The sequence below is a fragment of the Aquarana catesbeiana genome, linkage group LG08, assembly GCF_042186555.1.
Source record: "Aquarana catesbeiana isolate 2022-GZ linkage group LG08, ASM4218655v1, whole genome shotgun sequence".
NCBI classification, from domain to species: Eukaryota; Metazoa; Chordata; class Amphibia; order Anura; family Ranidae; genus Aquarana; species Aquarana catesbeiana.
In genome coordinates this window covers 21,373,091-21,395,723 of record NC_133331.1, presented here as the reverse complement: position 1 = coordinate 21,395,723, position 22,633 = coordinate 21,373,091, and the positions used below count along the sequence as shown (strand labels likewise).

At 42.7% G+C, this 22,633-nt stretch overlaps 1 protein-coding gene across 1 annotated transcript in view; it reads left to right on the top strand.

The window, feature by feature from the left end:
• The window catches only part of LOC141105224 (killer cell lectin-like receptor subfamily G member 1), a 29,696-nt gene extending 12,435 nt beyond the window's left edge, over window positions 1-17,261 (top strand). Inside the window, exons 4-7 of the mRNA XM_073595115.1 lie at window positions 4,152-4,229; window positions 6,209-6,360; window positions 15,552-15,664; window positions 15,758-17,261. Coding sequence (XP_073451216.1) covers window positions 4,152-4,229; window positions 6,209-6,360; window positions 15,552-15,664; window positions 15,758-15,881 — 467 coding nt within the window. The 3' untranslated portion in view covers window positions 15,882-17,261. The remainder of the gene's footprint in view (window positions 1-4,151; window positions 4,230-6,208; window positions 6,361-15,551; window positions 15,665-15,757) is intronic.
• Window positions 17,262-22,633: the final 5,372 nt, after the last annotated feature.

Genomic DNA, 22,633 nt, shown 5'->3' with positions numbered 1-22,633 from the left:
TCTCCACTGAGGATACCTGATGGGGGCTTCTCCACTGGGGACACCTGATGTAAGGTGGGCTTCTCCACTGGGGACACCGGATGTAAAGGGGGCTTCTCCACTGGGGACACCTGATGTAAGGGGGGGCTTCTCCACTGGGGACCCTGGATGTAAGGGGGGGCTTCTCCACTGGGGACACCTGATGTAAGGGGGCTTCTCCACTGGGGACACCGGATGTAAAGGGGGGCTTCTCCACTGGGGACACCGGATGTAAGGGGGCCTTCTCCATTGGGGACACCTGATGGGGGGTTCTCCACTGAGGATACCTGATGGGGGCTTCTCCACTGGGGACACCTGATGTAAGGTGGGCTTCTCCACTGGGGACACCGGATGTAAAGGGGGCTTCTCCACTGGGGATACCTGATGTAAGGGGGGGCTTCTCCACTGGGGATACCTGATGTAAGGGGGGGCTTCTCCACTGGGGATACCTGATGTAAGGTGGGCTTCTCCACTGGGTACACCTGATGTAAGGGGGGCTTCTCCACTGGGACACCTGATGGGGGCTTCTCCACTGAGGACACCTGATGTAGAGGGGGGCTTCTCCACTGGGGACACCGGATGTAAGAGGGGGCTTCTCCACTGGGGACACCGGATGTAAGGGGGGGCTTCGCCACTGGGGACACCTGATGTAAGGAGGGCTTCTCCACTGGGGACACCTGATGGGGGATTCTCCACTGGGGACACCTGATGTAAGGGGGGCTTCTCCACTGGGGACACCTGATGTAAGGGCGGCTTCTCCACTGGGGACACCTGATTTAAGGGGGGCTTCTCCAATGGGGACACCTGATGTAAGGGGGGACTAAAAGGAGGACTAAAATATGACTAAAACTAAAATGGCATTTTAGTCAAAAGACTATGACTAAAGCTAAATCGATATTTGATGTCAGTATTAACACTGGTGGTCACATGACCAGAAGTTGATCCTGTTGGCTACTGATCGTTGGTGGGGACAGAAATCTGTCTTTGACAGCTCGGCCTCGGTTCTGGGAGGGTGCAGTGAGAGCATCTGCAGAGAAACCTCAGCCGTCCGTTGACACATACAGTGCTTTGAAAAAGTATTCATACCCCTTGAAATTTTCCACATTTTGTCATGTTACAACCAGAAACGTAAATGTATTTTATTGGTATTTTATGCGATAGACCAACACAAAGTGGCACATAATTGTGAAGTGGAAGGAAAATGATAAATGGTTTTCAAAATTTTTTACAAATAAATATGTGAGAAGTGTGGTGTGCATTTATATTCAGCCCCTCTGAGTCAATAATTTGTAGAACCCCCTTTCACTGCAATTACAGCTGCAAGTCTTTTTCGGGATGTCTCTACCAGCTTTGTACATCTAGAGAGAATTACCCATTCTTCTTTGTAAAATAGCTCAAGCTCTGTCAGATTGGATGGAGAACGTCTGTGAACAGCAATTCTCAAGTCTTGCCACAGATTCTCAATTGGATTTAGGTCTGGACTTTGACTGAGCCATTCTAACACATGAATATGCTTTGATCTAAACCATTCCATTGTAGCTCTGGCTGTATGTTTAGGGTCGTTGTCCTGCTTGAAGGTGAACCTCTGCCCCAGTCTCAAGTCTTTTGCCCAATCCAATGTCGCGTACACATGGCCGGACTTGCCAACGGGCTAAACTCCATCGGCATTTCCGACGGAATGATTTAGAACATGAGTCCATCGGAAATGCCGACAGAAAAAGTCCGATGGGGCATACACACGGTCGGAATGTCCGACCGAAAGCTCCCATCAGACTTTTTCTGTCGGGAAATCCGGCCGTGTGTACGCGGCATAACAGGTTTTCTTCTAAGATTGCCCTGTATTTAGCTGCATTCATCTTCCCATCAACTCTGACCAGCTTCCCTGTCCCTGCTAAAGAAAAGCATCCCCACATCATGATGCTGCCACCACCATGTTTCACAGTGGGGATGGTGTGTTCAGGGTTATGTGCAGTGTTAGTTTTCCGCCACACATAGCATTTTGCTTTTAGGAGAAAAAGTTAAATTTTAGTCTCATCTGACCAGAGCACCTTCTTCCACACGTTTGCTGTGTCCCCCACATGGCTTCTCGCAAACAGAACTTCTTATGGTTTTCTTTCACCAATGTCCTTCTTCTTGCCACTCTTCCATAAAGGTCAGATTTGTGGAGAACACGACTAATAGTTGTCCTGTGGACAGATTCTCCCACCTGAGCTGTGGATCTCTGCAACTCCATATTTACCATGGGCCTCTTGGCTGCTTCTCTGATGAATGCTCTCCTTGCCCGGCCTGTCAGTTTAGGTGGACGGCCATGTCTTGGTAGGATTGCAGTTGTGCCATACTCTTTCCATTTTCAGATGATGGATTGAACAGAGCTCCGTGAGATGTTCAAAGCTTGGGATATTTTTTTATAACCTAACCCTGCTTTATACTTCTCCACAACTTTATCCCTGACCTGTCTGGTGTGTTTCTTTGCCTTCATGATGCCATTTGTCCACTAAGGTTCTCTAACAAACCTCTGAGGGCTTCACAGAACAGCTGTATTTATACTGAGATTACATTTCACACAGGTGGACTCTATTTGCTAATTAGGTGACTTCTGAAGGCAATTGATTCCACTAGATTTTAGTTAGGGGTATCAGAGTAAAGGGGGCTGGATACAAATGCCCCCCACACTTTTCATATATTTATTTGTAAAAAAAAATTGAAAACCATTTATCATTTTCCTTCCACTTCACAATTATGTGTCACTTTGTGTTGGTCTATCACATAAAATCCCAATAAAATACATTTACGTTTTTGGTTGTAACATGACAAAATGTGGACAATTTCAAGAGGTATGAATACTTTTTCAAGGCACTGTAGGTGCAGCATATAGACGATAAACTCCACCTTTTTCCTGCAGCTTATATGTGTTAAGTGCGCAGCAAAAGGTAAAAGAACTAAAAGTGTAAAAGTGCTTTGTATTGTGTTTTTGGAAAGTTTATCTTGTTATGTATTTACTGTAGCTCTGCAACTGGAATTACATGATAAATTAAAGAAATAATGCTTCACATAATTTACTTTATTTAACCGCTTGCCGACCGCCGTATGTACATTTACGTCGACACAATGGCACAGACAGGCAAATGGGCGTACATGTACGTCCCTTTAAATTTTTCACTGCGTGCGCGCCGGCGGCGTGCGCGCATGCCCACTGCGAGCTCCCTGAGTGTGATCGATGTCCGCTGGGATGCCCGCAATCGTCTCTTGGAGAGGAAGAACGCCTAGTGACACTGTCACTGATCACCGCTCCCTGTAATCGGGAGCGGTGATCAGTGTCGTGTCACACGTAGCCCCTCCCCCCCACAGTTAGAATCACTCCCTAGGACACACTTAACCCCTACAGCGCCACCTAGTGTTAACCCCTTCACTGCCAGTCTCATTTACACAGTAATCAATGCATTTTTAATCGCACTGATCGCTGTATAAATGTGAATGGTCCCAAAATAGCGCCAAAAGTGTCCGATGTGTTCACCATAATGTTGCAGTCATGATAAAAATCGCTGATTGCCACCATTACTAGTAAAAAAAAAAAAAAATTAATAAAAACGGCATAAAACTATCCCCTATTTTATAGACGCTATAACTTTTGTGCAAACCAATCAATAAACGCTTATTGCGATTTTTTTTTACCAAAACTATGTAGAAGAATACATATCGGCCTAAACTGAGGAAAAAAAATGTTTTTTTATATATTTTTTGGGGATATTTATTATAGCAAAAAGTAAAATATAATGCGTTTTTTTCAAAATTGTCACAAATTTTTTTGTTTACAGCGCAAAAAATAAAAACCGCAGAGGGGATCAAATAAGACCAAAAGAAATCTCTATTTGTGGGAAAAAAAGGACGTCAATCTTGTTTGGGAGCCACGTCGCACGACCGCTCAATTGTCAGTTAAAGTGACGCAGTGCCGAAACGCAAAAAGTGCTCTGGTCCTTGGCCAGCCAAATGGTCCGAGGCTGAAGTGGTTAAAGCAGAATTTGAAATATATAGAAAATACATAGAATGTTTTCGATGTCTTTAACATCCCCCCATGGGGAAAAAAAATCTCTTACATAAAAGACTTATTATCCTATTACTTTCCTTGTTTATAGATCAGCTCTGTGATGGGGAAATCAGGATGATGGAATTAAAGAAACAGCTCTGTGTGGCCACCAGTGCAAAACCTGAGGGTAATTCCTGTTTCCTACTGTCCATGTGATCGTACCAGGTAGAGAATATCTGGAATGGTGTACAAATGCAAACTTGGGATTTACACAAGGAAGAAATTGGCCCTTAAAGTGTCACTAAAGCCCCATCAGTAAAACAAATATCAATAAATGGTGTATTACATGCTGTTCATACTCACTGTCACTATGGGATTCCTTTTCTGTGTTCTGCAAAAAACCTGGTTGATCCTGCTGCTCTCTATCTCCCCCTTCTGTCCGTGTCCCCAATTTAACTGGGGATTTTGCAGCGCAGCATTGGCAGCTCTGCACATGCTCAGTTTTCAGTGAGTTTCTAGGCTGAGCATTTCCTCCCTATCACATCTGATCAGCCCATGTGACTGTAGGGTCACACATGTGGGCGTATACACAGTGGTAATGACAGCCCATTCCCTCCCTCCTCTTCCATGCCCACTAACCAGCTAAACACAATAGGGTGGGATATTACATCTTGATTGATGGAGGCTTCACCTCCCTCTTATTCTCAGACACAGGCTGGAGGGGCGCGTTTATCTACTTTTGTCTGCATGGGATGACATATATTTGATGATTACCGCTGGAGGATAATTTTTGAACAAGGAGAGTCCAGGCATTCAGGTTTGCTGCATCCACTATCTGGTCTGCTGCCACTAAGTGTATGAAGATTGATGGGCTTCCTTCTTACCTGAGTTTACTTTATATAAGCTGATGTGACCTTTGTGATGGAGGGTCCACCACATGGGGTAAGCGGCTGTATTGTCAGGTGCTGGTGACGGGTCTCCCTATTCCCTGTCTATCGCAGATTGAACTACTATTGAACTTTTGTTCCTGGGTTGTCCTTTTGGGATTTAAAGCACTGCACACTTACCATATATATCTTGTTATTGACGTCCTTCAATATTGTGCTGGCTGCTTATATCTTATTGAACCAGCTGATACTAAAGATCTATAGTGCAACAAATTCTTATTATTTTTTTATACACAAAAAAAGGCCCACAATTTTTTTTTAAAAACTATATTTTTAAATTTCTGTTATAATACATATATATATATATATAAAAAAATGTATTCATCAGTTTAGGCTATTATGTATTCTTCTACATACACATTTTGGTAAAAAAAAAACGCAATAAGAGTATATTGATTGTTTTGCGCAAAAGTTATCGCGTCTACAAACTATTGGTTAGATTTATGGACTTTCATTTATTTTTATTGTTTTTACTGGTAATTTTTAGCGGGACTGCGACATTGCGGCGGACAAATCTGACCCCAAGTGACACTTTTTGGGGTGCAGTGACATTATTACAGTGATCAGTGTTAAAAAAATGCACTGTCACTATATAAATGACACTGGCAGGGAAGAAGTTAACACTAGGGGGGGCGATAAAGGGGTTAACTGTGTTCCCTAGGTGCGTTCTAACCGTGTGGGGGATGGGCTTACTGGGACAACAAAGATCGCTGTTCCTGATCACTGGGAACAGCAGATCTCAGTATTGTTCCCTGTCAGAACGGGAATCCGCCTTGTTTACATAGGAAGATCCCCGTTCTGTCTCTCTGTACCGCGATCATGGGTGGCCGGTGCGGGCCCACATTATCACGTGCACGGATCGATGTACAGGTACGTCGGTTTGCGCAGCCGAGCCACCTTGCCACAGTATATATGCGGAAGGCAGTCGACAAGAGGTTAACAAAGACTTGGACATCCCACATACAGCATGAAAACTGTCATAGAAATACTTTGGATGGATGTGGTATGTCCAATCAATAGGACCATAATGAAAATGTAAAAATAGTTCTGATCCCTCGGAGGTGTACATGTGTGAGAGCTGAAGAGGTTGGAATACAGCTGCAATGTGAGAAATATATAAGTTGTCATTGTTTAGCCAAGACAGCTGAGCTTTGAAGGAAAATAATTATAGACATGGATTTATACAGATATTTAAAGCAATTAAAACATTTTCTTATAGGGTGTGTGGTGTGTCCCAGTGGCTGGTTGTGGGACAGAGAGAACTGTTATTACTTTTCATCTGGAGGAGATCTCAGGACATGGAATGAGAGTCGGGAAGTGTGTGAAGAGATGGGAGCCCATCTACTGGTCATAGAGGACCCGGAACAGCAGGTATGGTACAATATGGAAATAGATGTGAGATGGATGGACAGATAGAGAGGGTTTATACTCCATTGTTCCATCATATGCATGATTATTATACAGGAATGACCAGAACAGATGAGATCACACTATGACATGTCAGCTTAATGGTGGCCACATGTCGATTTGATTATACAATCATGCCTTCAAAAAATACACAATAAAGACTTGATTGATTTCAACTCAGCCAAGGTGGATCACTTCTTTGTGTCTTAAAGTGGTTGTAAACCCTAATGCCACGTACGCACGATCAGATTTTCCGACAACAAATGTTAGATGTGAGCTTGTTGGCGGAAAGTCTGATGTATGTATGTATGGTGTATGCTCCATCAAACATTTGTTGTCGGACTTTCCGCCAACAAATGTTGGCTAGCATGTTCTCAAATTTTCCGCCAACAAATTTTTGTTGTCGGATTGTCCAATCGTGTGTACAAAAGTCCACGCATGCTCAGAAGCAGAAGCAGCCGGTTTTGTAAGCTAGCGTTCGTAATGGAGAATTAACATTCGTGACGCGGCAAATTATGAAATCTCCAAATGCAGCGCACAATTCGCTTCTCCTTTAATGGAATAATAATGAAGCTGCTTTGCTGGTGATTAGGGATGAGCTTCGAGTTTGAGTCGAACTCATGTTCGACTCGAACATTGGCTGTTCGCAAGTTCGCCGAACAGCGAACAATTTGGGGTGTTCGCGGCAAATTCGAATGCCGCGGAACACCCTTTAAAAGTCTATGGGAGAAATCAAAAGTGCTCATTTTAAAGGCTTATATGCAAGTTATTGTCATAAAAAGTGTTTGGGGACCTGGGTCCTGCCCCAGGGGACATGGATCAATGCAAAAAAAAAGTTTTAAAAACGGCCGTTTTTTCAGGAGCAGTGATTTTAATAATGCTTAAAGTCAAACAATAAAAGTGTAATATCCCTTTAAATTTCATAGCTGGGGGGTGTCTATAGTATGCCTGTAAAGGGGTGCATGTTTCCTGTGTTTAGAACAGTCTGACAGCAAAATGACATTTTGAAGGAAAAAACCCATTTAAAACTACTCGCGGCTATTGCATTGCTGCTCCAACAATACACATAGAAGTTCATTGATAAAAACAGCATGGGAATTCCCCACAGGGGAACCCCAAACCAAAATTTTACAAAAAAAATGACGTGGGGGTCCCCCTAAATTCCATACCAGGCCCTTCATGTCGGGTATGGATATTAAGGGGAACCCCGGCCAAAATTTTTTAAAAAAATGACGTAGGGGTCCCCCTAAATTCCATACCAGACCCCTCAGGTCTGGTATGGATTTTAAGGGGAACCCCGCGCCAAAAAAAAAAAAAAACGGCGTGGGGTTCCCCAAAGATCCATATCAGACCCTTAGCCAAGCACGCAACCTGGCAGGCTGCAGGAAAAGAGGGGGGGACGAAAGTGCGGCCCCCCCCTCCTGAACCGTACCAGGCCACATGCCCTCAACATTGGGAGGGTGCTTTGGGGTAGCCCCCCAAAACACCTTGTCCCCATGTTGATGAGGACAAGGGCCTCATCCCCACAACCCTGGCCGGTGGTTGTGGGGGTCTGTGGGCGGGGGGCTTATCGGAATCTGGAAGCCCCCTTTAACAAGGGGACCCCCAGATCCCGGCCCCCCCTGTGTGAAATGGTAAGGGGGTACTTACCCCTACCATTTCACTAAAAAACTGTCAAAAATGTTAAAAATGACAAGAGACAGTTTTTGACAATTCCTTTATTTAAATGCTTCTTCTTTCTTCTATCTTCCTTCATCTTCTTCTTCTTCTGGTTCTTCCTCCGGCGTTCTCGTCCAGCATCTCCTCCGCGGCGTCTTCTATCTTCTTCTCCTCGGGCCGCTCCGCACCCATGGCATGGGGGGAGGCTCCCGCTCTTCTCTTCATTTTCTTCATCTTCTTCTCTTATTCTTTTCTTCTCTTCTTCTCTTCTTCATTTTCTTCTCCGGGCCGCTCCGCATCCATGCTGGCATGGAGGGAGGCTCCCGCTGTGTGACGGCGTCTCCTCGTCTGACGGTTCTTAAATAACGGGGGCGGGGCCACCCGGTGACCCCGCCCCCTCTGACGCACGGGACATGACGGGACATCCCTGTGGCATTCCCCGTGACGTCACAGGGAAGTCCCGTCAAGTCACCGTGCGTCAGAGGGGGGCGGGGTCACCGGGTGGCCCCGCCCCCCGTTATTTAAGAACCGTCAGACGAGGAGATGCCGTCACACAGCGGGAGCCTCCCTCCATGCCAGCATGGATGCGGAGCGGCCCGGAGAAGAAAATGAAGAAGAAAAGAAGAAGATGAAGAAGATGAAGAAAAGAGCGGGAGCCTCCCCCATGCCATGGGTGCGGAGCGGCCCGAGGAAAAGAAGATAGAAGACGCCGCGGAGGAGATGCTGGACGAGAACACCGGAGGAAGAACCAGAAGAACCAGAAGAAGAAGAAGATGAAGGAAGATAGAAGAAAGAAGAAGCATTTAAATAAAGGAATTGTCAAAAACTGTCTCTTGTCATTTTTAACATTTTTGACAGTTTTTTAGTGAAATGGTAGGGGTAAGTACCCCCTTACCATTTCACACAGGGGGGAGGGGCGGGATCTGGGGGTCCCCTTGTTAAAGGGGGCTTCCAGATTCCGATAAGCCCCCTGCCCGCAGACCCCCACAACCACCGGCCAGGGTTGTGGGGATGAGGCCCTTGTCCTCATCAACATGGGGACAAGGTGTTTTGGGGGGCTACCCCAAAGCACCCTCCAAATGTTGAGGGCATGTGGCCTGGTACGGTTCAGGAGGGGGTGGGCGCTCTCTCGTCCCCCCCTCTTTTCCAGGTTGCGTGCTCGGATAAGGGTCTGGTACGGATTTTTGGGGGGACCCCACGCCGTTTTTTTTTTTTGGAGCGGGGTTCCCCTTAAAATCCGTACCAGACCTAAAGGGTCTGTTATGGAATTTAGGGGGACCCCCACGTCATTTTTTTTTACATTTTGGCCGGGGTTCCCCTTAATATCCATACCAGACCTGAAGGGCCTGGTATGGAATTTAGGGGGACCCCCACATCATTTTGTTTTTTTAAATTTTGGTTCAGGGTTCCCCTGTGGGGAATTCCCATGCCGTTTTTATCAATGAACTTCTATGTGTATTGTCGGAGCGGCAATGCAATAGCCGCGAGTAGTTTTAAATGGGTTTTTTCCTTCGAAATGTCATTTTGCTGTCAGACTGTTCTAAAGACGGGAAACATGCGCCCCTTTACAGGCATACTATAGACACCCCCCAACTACGAAATTTAAAGGGATATTACACTTTTATTGTTTGACTTTAAGCATTATTAAAATCACCAATTTTAAAACTTTTTTTTGCATTGATCCATGTCCCCTGGGGCAGGACCCGGGTCCCCAAACACTTTTTATGACAATAACTTGCATATAAGCCTTTAAAATTAGCACTTTTGATTATTCATGTTCGTGTCCCATAGACTTTAATGGTGTTCGCGTGTTCAAAAGAACTTTTTTCCTGTTCGCATGTTCTGGTGCGAACCGAACAGGGGGGTGTTCGGCTCATCCCTACTGGTGATACTGAAAGGGTTTGTTAGAGACTTTGATAAAGTCATGTCCTGGTAAGGACATGTAATTCCATCCCTGGGGACTTTGAATGAATCTGGTAAGGTCATGCGTTTCCATCCCATTTAATGAAGAAAAGAAGAGCAAGAGGGGGCGGGACTTTGTGTGAAGCACAAGGTAGCAATAGATTAAATTGGTGAATATGTAGGAATTGTATTGATTATGACAGTAATACAGACACAAAATACTGATACAAAAATATAGCATTGGTGTCAAAAACTTCATATTGGACATATCAATAACAATGATATCTCATATTAAACATATTAATAACAATGATAGCTCGTGTTAAACATATTGGTAACAATAATAGCTCATAAAAAACAATAACGTTCCAAAGTTCACCAAGACCATAGTTGGGTAAGGTAATTAGCGCAGTAGGGCCTGCAGGACCTGTTGCCTCCCTAGGCCTATAGACAGGTAATAGAGTAATAACTTGAAATTCAGGTATATATTGGTAGAAGCACAGCAGTTGGTATCTCTACGCGTTTCGTGGTTTTTGAACCACTCATCAGGAGCAAAGCATGTGATGATTCTATAATGAGATAGTGGTATACAGATAACCAAGTTAAAATGATAAATAACATGAACAGGGGAAGTGTAGATGAACCCTACACTCAGTACATGTGTACTTACTCGGATACGTGAATTGGTGGTAGGGTGGCCGGGTGCCACAAGCCATCCAGGGACATCCACCACCGGGAGCTGAGGTGGACAGCTCGGAATAGCTTCACTCCTGTGAAGTAGGTGAAAAAATAGGGTGAGCCAGGAGAGTCCATAGGGAATATGGGTAGAAAGGAGAGGTAGGTAAGAGACCCGTGCTGGTGAGGGAGGGGACAAATGAAGCAGTGATGGTAAACTGGACTTAAGTGAAAGTTAACCAAGTGACCAAGAGCAGTGTAAAAGAAGGTGAATAAGAAAACTAGTGGATGAGAAAAGTAATGACTCACTGGTGACCATAAAGAAGTGAGTGTGTGTGACACGTGAAAAGGTGAGGAATACACGATTACCTGTGTTGAGAAAATGTATGAGGGGGAAAAAGGACCCCAGCTGCATGTGGTGCGGTGTGTGGAGAGCCTAGAGTACCAGACACTGCACAGGGAAGCACCTATATGTGCGTCACCAATGAACGCCCACCAACGTCACGACACGTGACAAACAGGGAGGAGGGACGCCATCAGTAGGACAGCAATGTCTCTGGCCGAATGGCACAGTGAAAACTCCCATGTTGCGAGTATGGAGACCACCTGCATGGGCCTGACTGTGTCAGATTGACGTTGCGCGTCCAACGTGGGAAGCATGACATCGACACGCAATGCGGTGCATCTGCCCCCCCCAGGCATCAACTGAGGCGGGGGCGGGGGGGGGCCCGCAGAGCGTGTCGCAACTCCCAGAAGTGAGAATAAAGCCGGGCGGCAGGGCAGTCCGATCATACCATACCCCAATAATATCAATAGATCAAGATTGCATGCCCACAATAGGACCTAGATGTATAACAGAAAAATACAAGTTATGATCTGGGTAATAAAGATTAAAAAATGTTAAGTACAATAATTAAGAGGACAAGGGAGGCTAACTTGAAGGTGTGTGAATCAACACTCACAAAACTTCTACTAACACGAAATTAGCAGAAGGAGCCCAAAGGGTGGCGCTAAAGAATGAAAAAACACCTAGTACATCTAGTACGTCACTACGTTTGTAATTGTTGGCCAACATTTGTGTGACCGTGTGCATGCAAGACAAGTTGGAGCCAACAACCTTCAAACAAAATTCCACGGTTTTGTTGTCGGAAAGTCCGATCGCGCTAAACAATGATATAATTAAAGAAAAGGAAAACATAAATGTATGTTTCCCTTTTTTTTTAATTATATTATTGTTTAGCGCTGCATTTTTTATCTTCACTCTTTTGTTGTTTGTCACAACGTATGCTGCTGCTTATTCACTTTTGTTTTCTATAGAGCGCAGTGTTCTTTATCCAAGCCTATGATAAGGCTTACCTGTAGCTACCCCGGATATCTTCTAAACCTGCACGGTTTAGGAGACATCCCCTGTATCTGCATGTGCCAACGTCATCGGCACATGCGCACTGAAGCAATGGCATGTACGATACCCGGAAGTAACTCCGGGGAGAGATGTCGCCGGCCAGTGCTGTGTATGGGCACCGCAACGGGGGCTTCGATCTCAGGTGAGTATTACATAATGAGCTAGTATGCTATGCATACTAGCTCATTATGCCTTTGTCTTGCAGGTCTTTTTTTTTTTTTTCATGTGGGTTTACAACCACTTTAAAACCAATGGTAAAATAAATCGACCATATGATTGTTTTCAATAGATCATTTAAATTTATGACTGAGTCATAAGGATTGTGACTCTCAGGATTGTGAGTCAAAGGATTGTCTACAGCTCACCACACACATTACAATCTGATTGCATAATTTAAATCTACCAACAACAGTAATGTGATATGAGAGCATCTCTGATTGGATGCAAATCAATTGGATGGTTTAGGTAGGTCCTTATCAACTTAAGAATGTTGAACTTAAAGAGATTGCAAAGTCAGAAGTTTTTTTTATCTTAATGCATTCTATGCATTAAGATAAAAAGCCATGTGTGTGCAGCTCCTTTAATACTTACCTGAGCACCATCTAGATCCAGTGATATGCAAGAGTGTCTAGCGGCTGCCTGGGACTCCCCTCCTCATTGGCTGAGACAGCAGCGCAGTGCCATTGGCTCTTGCTGCTGTCAACCAAAGCCAGTCAGCCAATGAGGAGAGAAAGGGGGTGGGGCCATGCCACGGCTCCGTGTCTGAGCTGTGACTCGGCTTGGGTGCCCTCATAGCAAGCTGCTTGCTGTGGGGACACTCAACAGGAGGGAGGGGCCAGGAGCACAGAAGAGGGACCCAAGAAGAGAAGAATCCAGGCTGCTCTGTGCAAAACCATTACACAGAGCAGGCAAGTATAACATGTTTGTTATTTTTAACTAAAAAAAAAAACGAGACTTCAGTATAACTTTAAAGAGTAACTCCACTTTTGTTGAGACAAAACCCTTCTCCTCTGAGTGATCTATGTACATTGCAGGGATTTTAAGAAACTTTGTTGCAGATTCTTATTTGTTTTTGTTCTGAAAAGAAAGCTGTTTTTATCTAATGACTTTTGGGTACTGATTCTGAATGGGAGTGACTATTTCACAATTAATCAGCTGATGCACTTGCAGTGTTTTAATAAGGAAAATTGCAGTGTCTGGATCCCTTTAATAGTGCAGAAATACAAAAAATATATCCTTGGTGCTTACCAACCTAAATACTTCCAAATATAAATAAATAGCTGCAACATGTGTATATGTCACTGTTATGTTTCCACATCGAGCAAAATCTACAACATAAATAAAGTGCTTGGCCAATGGCTCCTCCAGCAGTGTTAGCTCAGAAATATAAAAAAAGCTCTCATTGTGCAGCATATAGTGAAATCACCATTAATTTATTAAAACCAAGATTAAAACACTCACAAAATGAGTTCATTGTATCCCAACGCACATAAAACAATCACCTCCTTAATAGATTAGTTGCTCTCTTAAGGAAAACATTAGCATTGGTTACATGCACAGAATATCTCACTTCCTATTCCATTCCTATGTGATGACATCATATAGCCACACCCCTGACGTGTTTCGTCACACCACTGTGTGTGACTTTTTCAAAGGGAAGATAATTTCACTATATACTGCGCGATGAGAGCTTTTTTATAGCTCTGAGCTGGCACTGCTGGAGGAGCAGTGCCAGCTCACTATACTGGGTGTAGCAGAGTGCAGTGGCCCTATTTGAAGAGCAAAGTCCATGTAGATTTTACTGCAAAGTGGGTACATTTTTGGGTAAGCAGTTAGTTTGGATGGTGGAGGAGCACGACACTGGTGGTGAATAATAATATTAGTGTCACAGTCACACAAAAATATTGGTGGCACAGTTTATATTTTACACAGAAGACATAAGGGTTTTATGACTTTTACTTAATAAATAACAACACGCACCTTTTGATTTTACATTATTTATTGTAAATTATTCATGATATACCGTATATTGGATAATTAGGTGGTGGTAGGTGGTTGCGCTGCACTTTATGTTTTAGAACCCTTTAGACATGTTTAACCCCATAGAGGCATAACTCCAACACTGACATTTTGTTGCAGGGGATGCCTAAAATCTGATTTGTATCATAGACTTCAGTCAGCCAATCACACAAGCAGGAAATTACATTACTGGGGGTGTTCCATAAACACCAACTGTGTACAGATCACCTTCTGGTTACCATATTGCATTTTACAGATAATTACAGCAGCTGCAGATTGAAAAGCAAAGGGAATTTTAATAAAATGTAATTGCAATATGACTTGTGTAGCAACTGTTTACACTATATTATTTTATTTTTTGTATTTGCTATTTTTTCCCATGAAAGTGGAGTTACATTTTTAAGCATACATCCTAAAAAAACTTCAACAAAGTTTTTAGGATACATCTCTTACATCTAGCTTCCCAACCCTTGCGGCCATTATCGCTAACTATTTTTGCTTTGTATTGCACATCAGGAATGCCTATCAAAATGCAGCCACTGTATAAAATGACACTTGTAGAAGGCCTGCAATGTCAATTAGTATATACAATGTAACAATGTATTTCATTCATGCTTAGATCAAATATGTGGACCTTGATTTACGTATGACATCAGCTGAAGAAATCTTACTTAGTAAAATTTATTGAATTTATTGCTATTTAACTCCATATTAACCCTTTTGTAAATTCTGATATAAATTACTTATTCCCCCTTCTCCTTTTAGCTGTTATTTTTTGTGGATTTTTACTTTAAATTCGTTTTTTTCCATTAATATATATATATATATTTTTTTTTTTTTTTTCATTTTAATTTGTTCTGTTTGTTTGGGGTTTTTTTTTCATTGTCTCATAATAATAAAATAAAAACATGTAAAAAATTTTTATTAACAGTAAAACTGCTTTTTTACCTACCTCCTTACTAACCATTGTAGTAAAACAGCCAGTAGGGGGAGTGTTTTTTCTGAGCAGAAAATTAAAAATGCCCCTTTGCTTACTGATGGTGCATGTATCGAGGGATTATAGCTAAAAGTGAAGGAGCCCCCAATGAATGGACCCCATTGAAGCTGATGAAGCACAGACCATGCTTCACCAGCTTCTTCTCCCAGAGCAAACTGGAGGAAGGACAGCCTGATATTGGAAGTGACAAAATCCTTAGGAGGTGGGATCAGATGGTGTATGTGTGCTGATCTCCCTCTGGTATACTCACACAGATCCCCCCATTCTGGTTCGGGGTCCACAGGAGGGACAGAAGAACTGGGGATACACAGCGGTGGTGGTGGTTGGGGTGGGGGTGGGGGAGGGGGGCTCCTTCTTAGGCAGATAATTTTTCCTGGTGACATTTGTCTGCAATAGAGCTTTTGTGGAAGTGATGGAATAGACAGATCTTTAGACTTCTATCCATTGTGTGTGTCCGATGTCTGTGATTGGATTGTGACAGATGATGTTCTCTTCTCACAGAACTTTATAGACAAATCCAGCAAAGGACAAGCCAATGACCTGTTCTGGATCGGTCTGTACAGAGATGGAGATGGATGGAGATGGGTGGACGGTCGGCTCTATAATACCGGCCTGTAAGTGACTCTTCATCTACACTGAGAATATGAATGTTGTTCATCCAGAAAACAATAAATACTCATAACTTCTCATTTTTATTTATTACCCAGATTCCAGATATCAGGAGGATCTTCAGGAAACTGTATAACAATTCGAGTACGACCCGCATATTATTATGATAAATGTGAATCCAAACACAACTGGATTTGTCAGAAGAGAGCCCTGAAGATCTGACAGATTCCTCCCAACATACAGACACTCTGCTTGACCCATAATACACACCCAATCGCAATCTGCAATCATCTAACCAAAACCTCCTCCTCATTCCCAAATACCGCTACAAAGCAAAGGGAGAACGAAGATTTGCAGTCCAGGGACCTCGGCTATGGAACACCCTTCCGACGCAAATCCGCATGGAAGAAAAGCATTTGGCCTTCAGGAAAAAACTCAAGACCTTCCTCTTCTAAGAAGCTGACAACACAAAACGCATTTAGCGCCTTGAGGCGATTCAGTTCGCATTTGCAGCGCTTTACAATTCATTCATTCATTCATAATATAAAGTATTGCAAGAAGATTGCTTCCAATATCTTATATCCTCACATTCTAGACGCTAGGAATCCACTTCCCCCTTGAGGAAAATGTTTGCATTTTTAATTCAGTGAATGACAGCTCCTTGATCACTGGTGAAAGAGAACCTTGACTACTGGGAGCATGGTTCCTTAAGTGTATCTGCAAATTTAGCATTTTAAAGCCTAAGTGCAACAAAGATCAAAAAATCAGCACAAGGGACAAAATTTGCATTTAGTATAATGTGTCCCTTGCGTCGTATCTTCTTCTTTTGTAGTAATCCACTTGGTCCTGCACCCCCAACCCCTCATTAACCCTGGCTGCTGTAATCTTCTGGTGTTGTGGGGGTTAATACAGCTAAAGGGCTTTCAGGAGCTCTCATCAAGAGAGCCAGACAATGCCTGTCCTTTCCTGCCTTATCTGCAATTCATAGAAGCTGTATGTCTATGTAGGATATGGGGGAGGTAGGATAGAGGAAGATTTCTCCTAAAGGACCAAGAATCAGTACAAGGGACACACCAAACTAACTGTAAGTGCTGATTTTTCCATTACTGTTCTTGGCTGCACTTAGGCTTTAACATGCTAAATATGCAAAGCCACCTAAAACACCATGCTCCCAGCAGTCCAGGCTCTCTTTCACAAGAGATCAAGGAGTCATACTTCACTTGTGCTGATTTTTCTATTTTTGTTTTTGGCTGCACTTGGGCTTTAAAAAAGTTTTGATTTACACACTAGCCTGATTGGATGAAGTTGTGCAGGGGTGGGCTTGGGGCTTTATTGGGGGTATAGGCAGTGACCTTCAAGATTCCTGCCATCTGACAAGTTCCCCACCCTCCAATTCTAAATTTAGTTTGATGGTCAGAGCTTTATTGGTGGTTGTCACCTTGCCAGTGTTTGGATGGTAGTTCATGGTTTATCCCTTAAAGTGAAACTACACTGCATCTGAGCACCACAAAATGAAAACCCTATTTGATTCATTTTTAATATTCAAAGCAAACGCCCCTATTCATTCATGTCTCCATGCTTTATTTTGCTGAGGAATCACTTTAAACCTTTAAACCACTTTAAACAAGGGCAGATGTTTCATGTAGAATTTACTTCCTGGAATCCATCTGCCCTTAGCTCAGGCGTGCAGGCAGGAGGGTGTGCTTAGCTGAAAAAAACCCTCCTCCAAACTTCCTCTTCTTAAGACCCATGGGATTTATGACATCATTTGTCAAGGCATAAAATACAGGAAGTAACTGAAGAAATGTAAAACAAAATGTTTAAGAAGTAAATATAATATACCTTTGTGCCTATTTATTAATGCTTACAGCATGAGGATTACAAATAATCAATGTTGCTTGAGAGAGTGAAGTTTCACTTTAAGTGGGTTGTTGGGTTAGTTGTATGCTGGTCCAGAACTCAAGGTAGGGACAGACATTCAGGCAAATGTGAATTTTGTTTAGGTGCTTATGTTTAATAGCATTAAAATTAAAGCTGAAATGTTGCTCTTCTCCAGTTAAAAATTATTTCTGTATCATTATTTTGGTAAGATGACTGTAATGTGAACATTTGTCATATGTCCTTTTCAGCAGTCATGTGACAATATGACAAATTGTCTTAACTCTTGCACTAAAGCCAAAGAAACAAGTCTGGTAGAATGTTATTGCTAGATTGGTAGAATGTTAATACTGAATAACTGCATGCATACAGATTACTTACAGTTACAGGAAATAATTAATATCATACAGAGAAATGTAAATATGCATACATTCACATGCACACACTATCTTTCCTGACTTAGCAAGTGAACATATATACCGTATTTATCGGCGTATAACACGCACAGGTGTATAACATGCACATTAATTTTAAGATGGAAGTTTCAGGAAAAAAAATTAAATTTTAAATAAGGAACTTTGAAGCAAAAAAAGGGTCAGTGCCCATCTGCAGTCTCACCATTGCCATTAACACAGCCCGTCCAATGCCCATTTGCAGCCTCACCATTGCCACCAATGCAGCCTCATCCATGCCCATCTGCAGCCTCACAAGTGCCATCAATGCAACCTCATCAGTCCACATCAATGCAGCAGCCTCACCATTGCCATCAATGCAGCAGCCTCACCATTGCCATCAATGCAGCAGCCTCACCATTGCCATCAATGCAGCAGCCTCACCATTGTCATCAGTGCAGCCTGATCGATGCCCATCTGCAGCCTAGAGGGGATAGGGAGGGGGGTGGCCCAGGAGACGGGACTTCCTTTTACAGAGGCCGCCAAGTAAACTGGAGATTCTCACTGTATGTAATCTGACAGCGCTCGTCCCACCCTCCTCCCTGTCCCCTCCAAGGCATCTAAAATTGAAGTATTGGCGTATAACACGCACGTGCTATTTGCACCCAATTTTTAGGGTGAAAAAGTGAGTGTTATACGCCAATAAATACAGTATATATATATATATATATATATATATATATGTCTGTAGGAAAAAGTACTGCGCTTCTATTAGTGCTGGTTCACAGTTCCCTTAGTGAACAGGACTCTGGGTATAAAAGAACATCATTTTCAGCCAAGGAAGCGGCTATCTTAGGTTCTGTTTGATCTTCAACTAACATAATGCTGCACATATGATCAGTTACTGTATGACACCAACCATTTGATGGTTTGACAGTTTGCTTGAGAGCCGGTAATGTTACTGTTTTTTTAAACTTTTAAGTTGATGGGTTTATTTCTGCTTTAAGTGATTGTAAGGAACAGGATCTTGATCTTGGTTTACATGCGATGAAGTATGTCAAAATAAGCGTGTCAATGTACTGCATTTGGCTGCTAAATGGTAGTAAATATCAAAGGAATTTTCTATGATACTTAGCACCATCCAGTGGCCAAATGTGGTATTTTCCATTAAAGTGATTGTAAACCTTTGCGTTTTATTTTTTTTAAATAACAAACATGTCATACTTACCTCCACTGTGCAGCTCGTTTTGCACAGAGTGGCCCCGATCCTCCTCTTCTGAGATCCCTCGGCGGCTCTTGCAGCTCCTCCTCGCATCAGATAACCCCCTAGGAGAAGCGGTCTCCCAGGGGGTTACCTTGCGGGCATGCTCCCGAGTCCAGCATTTGCGTCCATAGACACAAATTCCGCACTCGGCCCTTCCCCCCGGCACCCGAGTCATTGGATTTGATTGACAGCAGCGGGGGCCAATGGCTGCGCTGCTATCAATCTATCAAATCAAGAGCTTGGACCCCATGCAGCAGGGGCGTTGCTAGGTGTCAAAAAGACCAGGGGCTTCAGCCCGAAGTCCGATGGTGGCACCATGGGGGGATCCGGGGTTGTCATGTCGCGGGTGTTTTTGGCTGGGTGGTGGGGTTGTGTGGTGGGGGGTAAGCTAACTTGCTGGTTGCTGCCAGGCTTACCAGTGCTGCCCATCAATGATGGGCACTAAACTCACCTAACTGACACACTGACCATTACACTGACCTCACCTACCCGACATACATACACTGACCTCACCTTACCTACCTACCTGACATACATACACTACACTGACCTAGCTAACTGACATACACTGACCTCACCTACGACGAGTATTATAAAAACCTATGTTTAAGTCAGTAGTAATCTTATGCAGGGAGCAAAATAGAATATATGCTTGGGCATTGCGCACACACATCCCCTTTGTTAAATGCACACACCAAAACACATTGGCAGAAGAGTAAATTCAGACTATCAACTTGTCTCAAGTAAAAAAAAAAAAAAAGCATACAAAATGTCTTAATAAGTTGTATTTTTATTATACTTAAAACAAAGTTATCAACATCCAATACAAACAGATGCAGGTTACACACATCAATTCACTACTTAAAAGTGCAAGGTACTCACTGATGTGAAATACACATCTGTTTAAATATAAAATTCAAAAACTACCCATAAAATGCAGCTTACACACATCAATTCGCTACTAGAAGGGATACTACAAGTAATCGACAACAAAACTAGCTCAATCAGTTTGTGTATAGACCACACACCTTTAGTTTCTCTGCCATTTAGGCGTTTAATCACTTTTGTTTCTGTCCATGGAATGGATGCAGGTGAGGCAGCCCTAGTTAAACCTCGTCCCCAGGATGTGACTGACAACTCACACAGCCATGAAAAAAGGGTTTAATTTTCCCATAAGAATTTGCACACTGTAGAGGTTTTTAATCTCCTCTGAGTCCTCTGTAAATTGAACCTTAAGCACATAACATATAGGAGGTGGCTCCTACAGGCAAATTACAGTGCATGAATCAGATGAGAAATTGTAAACACAAAACAGAGTGCAAAATCTGGTGGTGCAGCTGTGCACGGTAGCCAATCAGCTTCTAACTTCAGCTTGTTCAGTTCAGCTTTCACAATACCACCTGGAAGCTGATTGGTTACTATGCACAGATGCACCACATTTTGCACTCTAGTTTTAGAAAATAAACCCCAATGTACAGTAAAGGAAGTCTAAACATTGGATGTCTCTTGACAGCAACATTTTAAGGAAGCTGTGTTAGTCACACAAGGCAGGGTTATGACTAGGCTGAAAAACAAAAAAATAAAAAAATATTCAGTGATTTAACAGCTAAATGGCAGAGAATTGAGCAGTGAGACAGATTGCAGGGGCAGGATTAATAATACACAAAAAATGGTTCATTAAGCTAAAGTTATTTTGGTGCCTATAGACTATAGTATAGATAGAACTATCCCACTTTTAGGGTCAGACTCATAGAGGTATACTGGAAGGAGAGAATACCCTAAACATGGCATGGGTTGCTTTGTCGATATTTAGGACACTTGTTATAACACTTATTTAACACATAACAGTGGTTTATTCAATAAACTCCAAACGATAGCAAAGATCAAAATGCTAAATGGAGGTAAAAATAACCAATATGGAGAAATTCTCCAAAATCGACTGTAGTACTAGTAGTATCCATAGCTTGATCTTTGCCATTTGTATTTTGATTCACTACAATTTGGAGTTTCTTGAAAAACAAACCAAAAAAAAAAGTGCAAGTTGCTTCATGAGTTGAAAATACACCAGTTTAAAACTTTAAATAAAAGTGCAAACAATTTGTTGTAGTAAAACTACAAATATTACAACTCGTTAACCATATAGTAAACAATCTGTACTGTAAAGTGCCATCATTTTTAAACTGTAGTATAGTATTACAATATTCCATTTTTGGTAACTAATTTTTGATGTCTGAGTAAGACAGAGAAGAGATTGTCTAAACAAGTGATACGCCAGAGAATCTTTTGAAGATTTTCTATTATTGGATCTGCACTTAGAACATTTCCTGGGATTTTGTGAACTGAAAGATTTGACAGCACTTGTGTCTGGTTGAACATTGCTTGCACAGATACAAAGTTGCTGCCTTCTTTTATCCCTTCCTTGCTTTGTCTGCTACTATGGCATACATTCGATTAAATTCACTAACAATTGTACTTGTTCAGACATTGTCTTACTGTAGGAAATAATTTTGCAATAAAGGGGTACATATAGCATCTCACAAGAGTACACCCCTCACATTTTTGTAAATCTTTTATTCTATCTTTACATCTGACAACACTGATGAAATGTCAGTTTGCTACAATTTGTGAGTGTACAGATTGTATAACAGTGTAAATTTGTCCCCTCAAAATAACGCACACAGCCATTAAGGTCTAAACTGCTGGCAAGAGTATACCCCCCAAATTGGGGGGTAAATTGGGCCAAATTTGCCATTTTCCGTCCCAGTTTCATGTGATTCGTTAGTCGCTAGTGTTACAACAAGGTCTCAGGTGTGAAACTTGGTGTTATTGCTCTGATACTGGAAGATCTAAATACATGCCACGGTGGCACCTCATGGGAAAGAACTGAGGATCTCTATATAAAGATGGCCTTGGCTCCAAGATTGCGAATAACCTGAAACTGAGCCGAAGCATGGTGGCCAAGAACATACAGCGGTTTAGCAGGACAGGTTAAACTCAGATCAGGCCTCGCCAATGGTCGACCAAAGAAGTTGAGTCAGAGAGTGCACGTTTTCAGCGCCATATCCAAGGGTTGTCTTTGGGAAATAGACTCAGGAGTTTAAAGGTGATGGACTGGCCAAGCATATCTCCATACCTAAACCAGATTGAGCATCGTTGGGGCATCCTCAAACTGCAAGTGGAGGAGCGGAAGGTATCAAACATTCAACAGCTCCGCTCCGTGATGTCGTCATGGAGGAGTGGAAGAGCCAGAGGACTCCAGTAGCAACCTTGAAGCTCCAGTGAACTCCCATGCACAAGAGGGTTAAAGCAGTGCGAGAAATTGGTGACCACACAAAATATTAAGACTTTGGAGTGGACCCAATGTTGACATTTGCACTTAGGGGTAAACTCATTTTTGTTGCCAGCGGTTTAGACATTAATGGCTGTGTGTTGAGTTATTT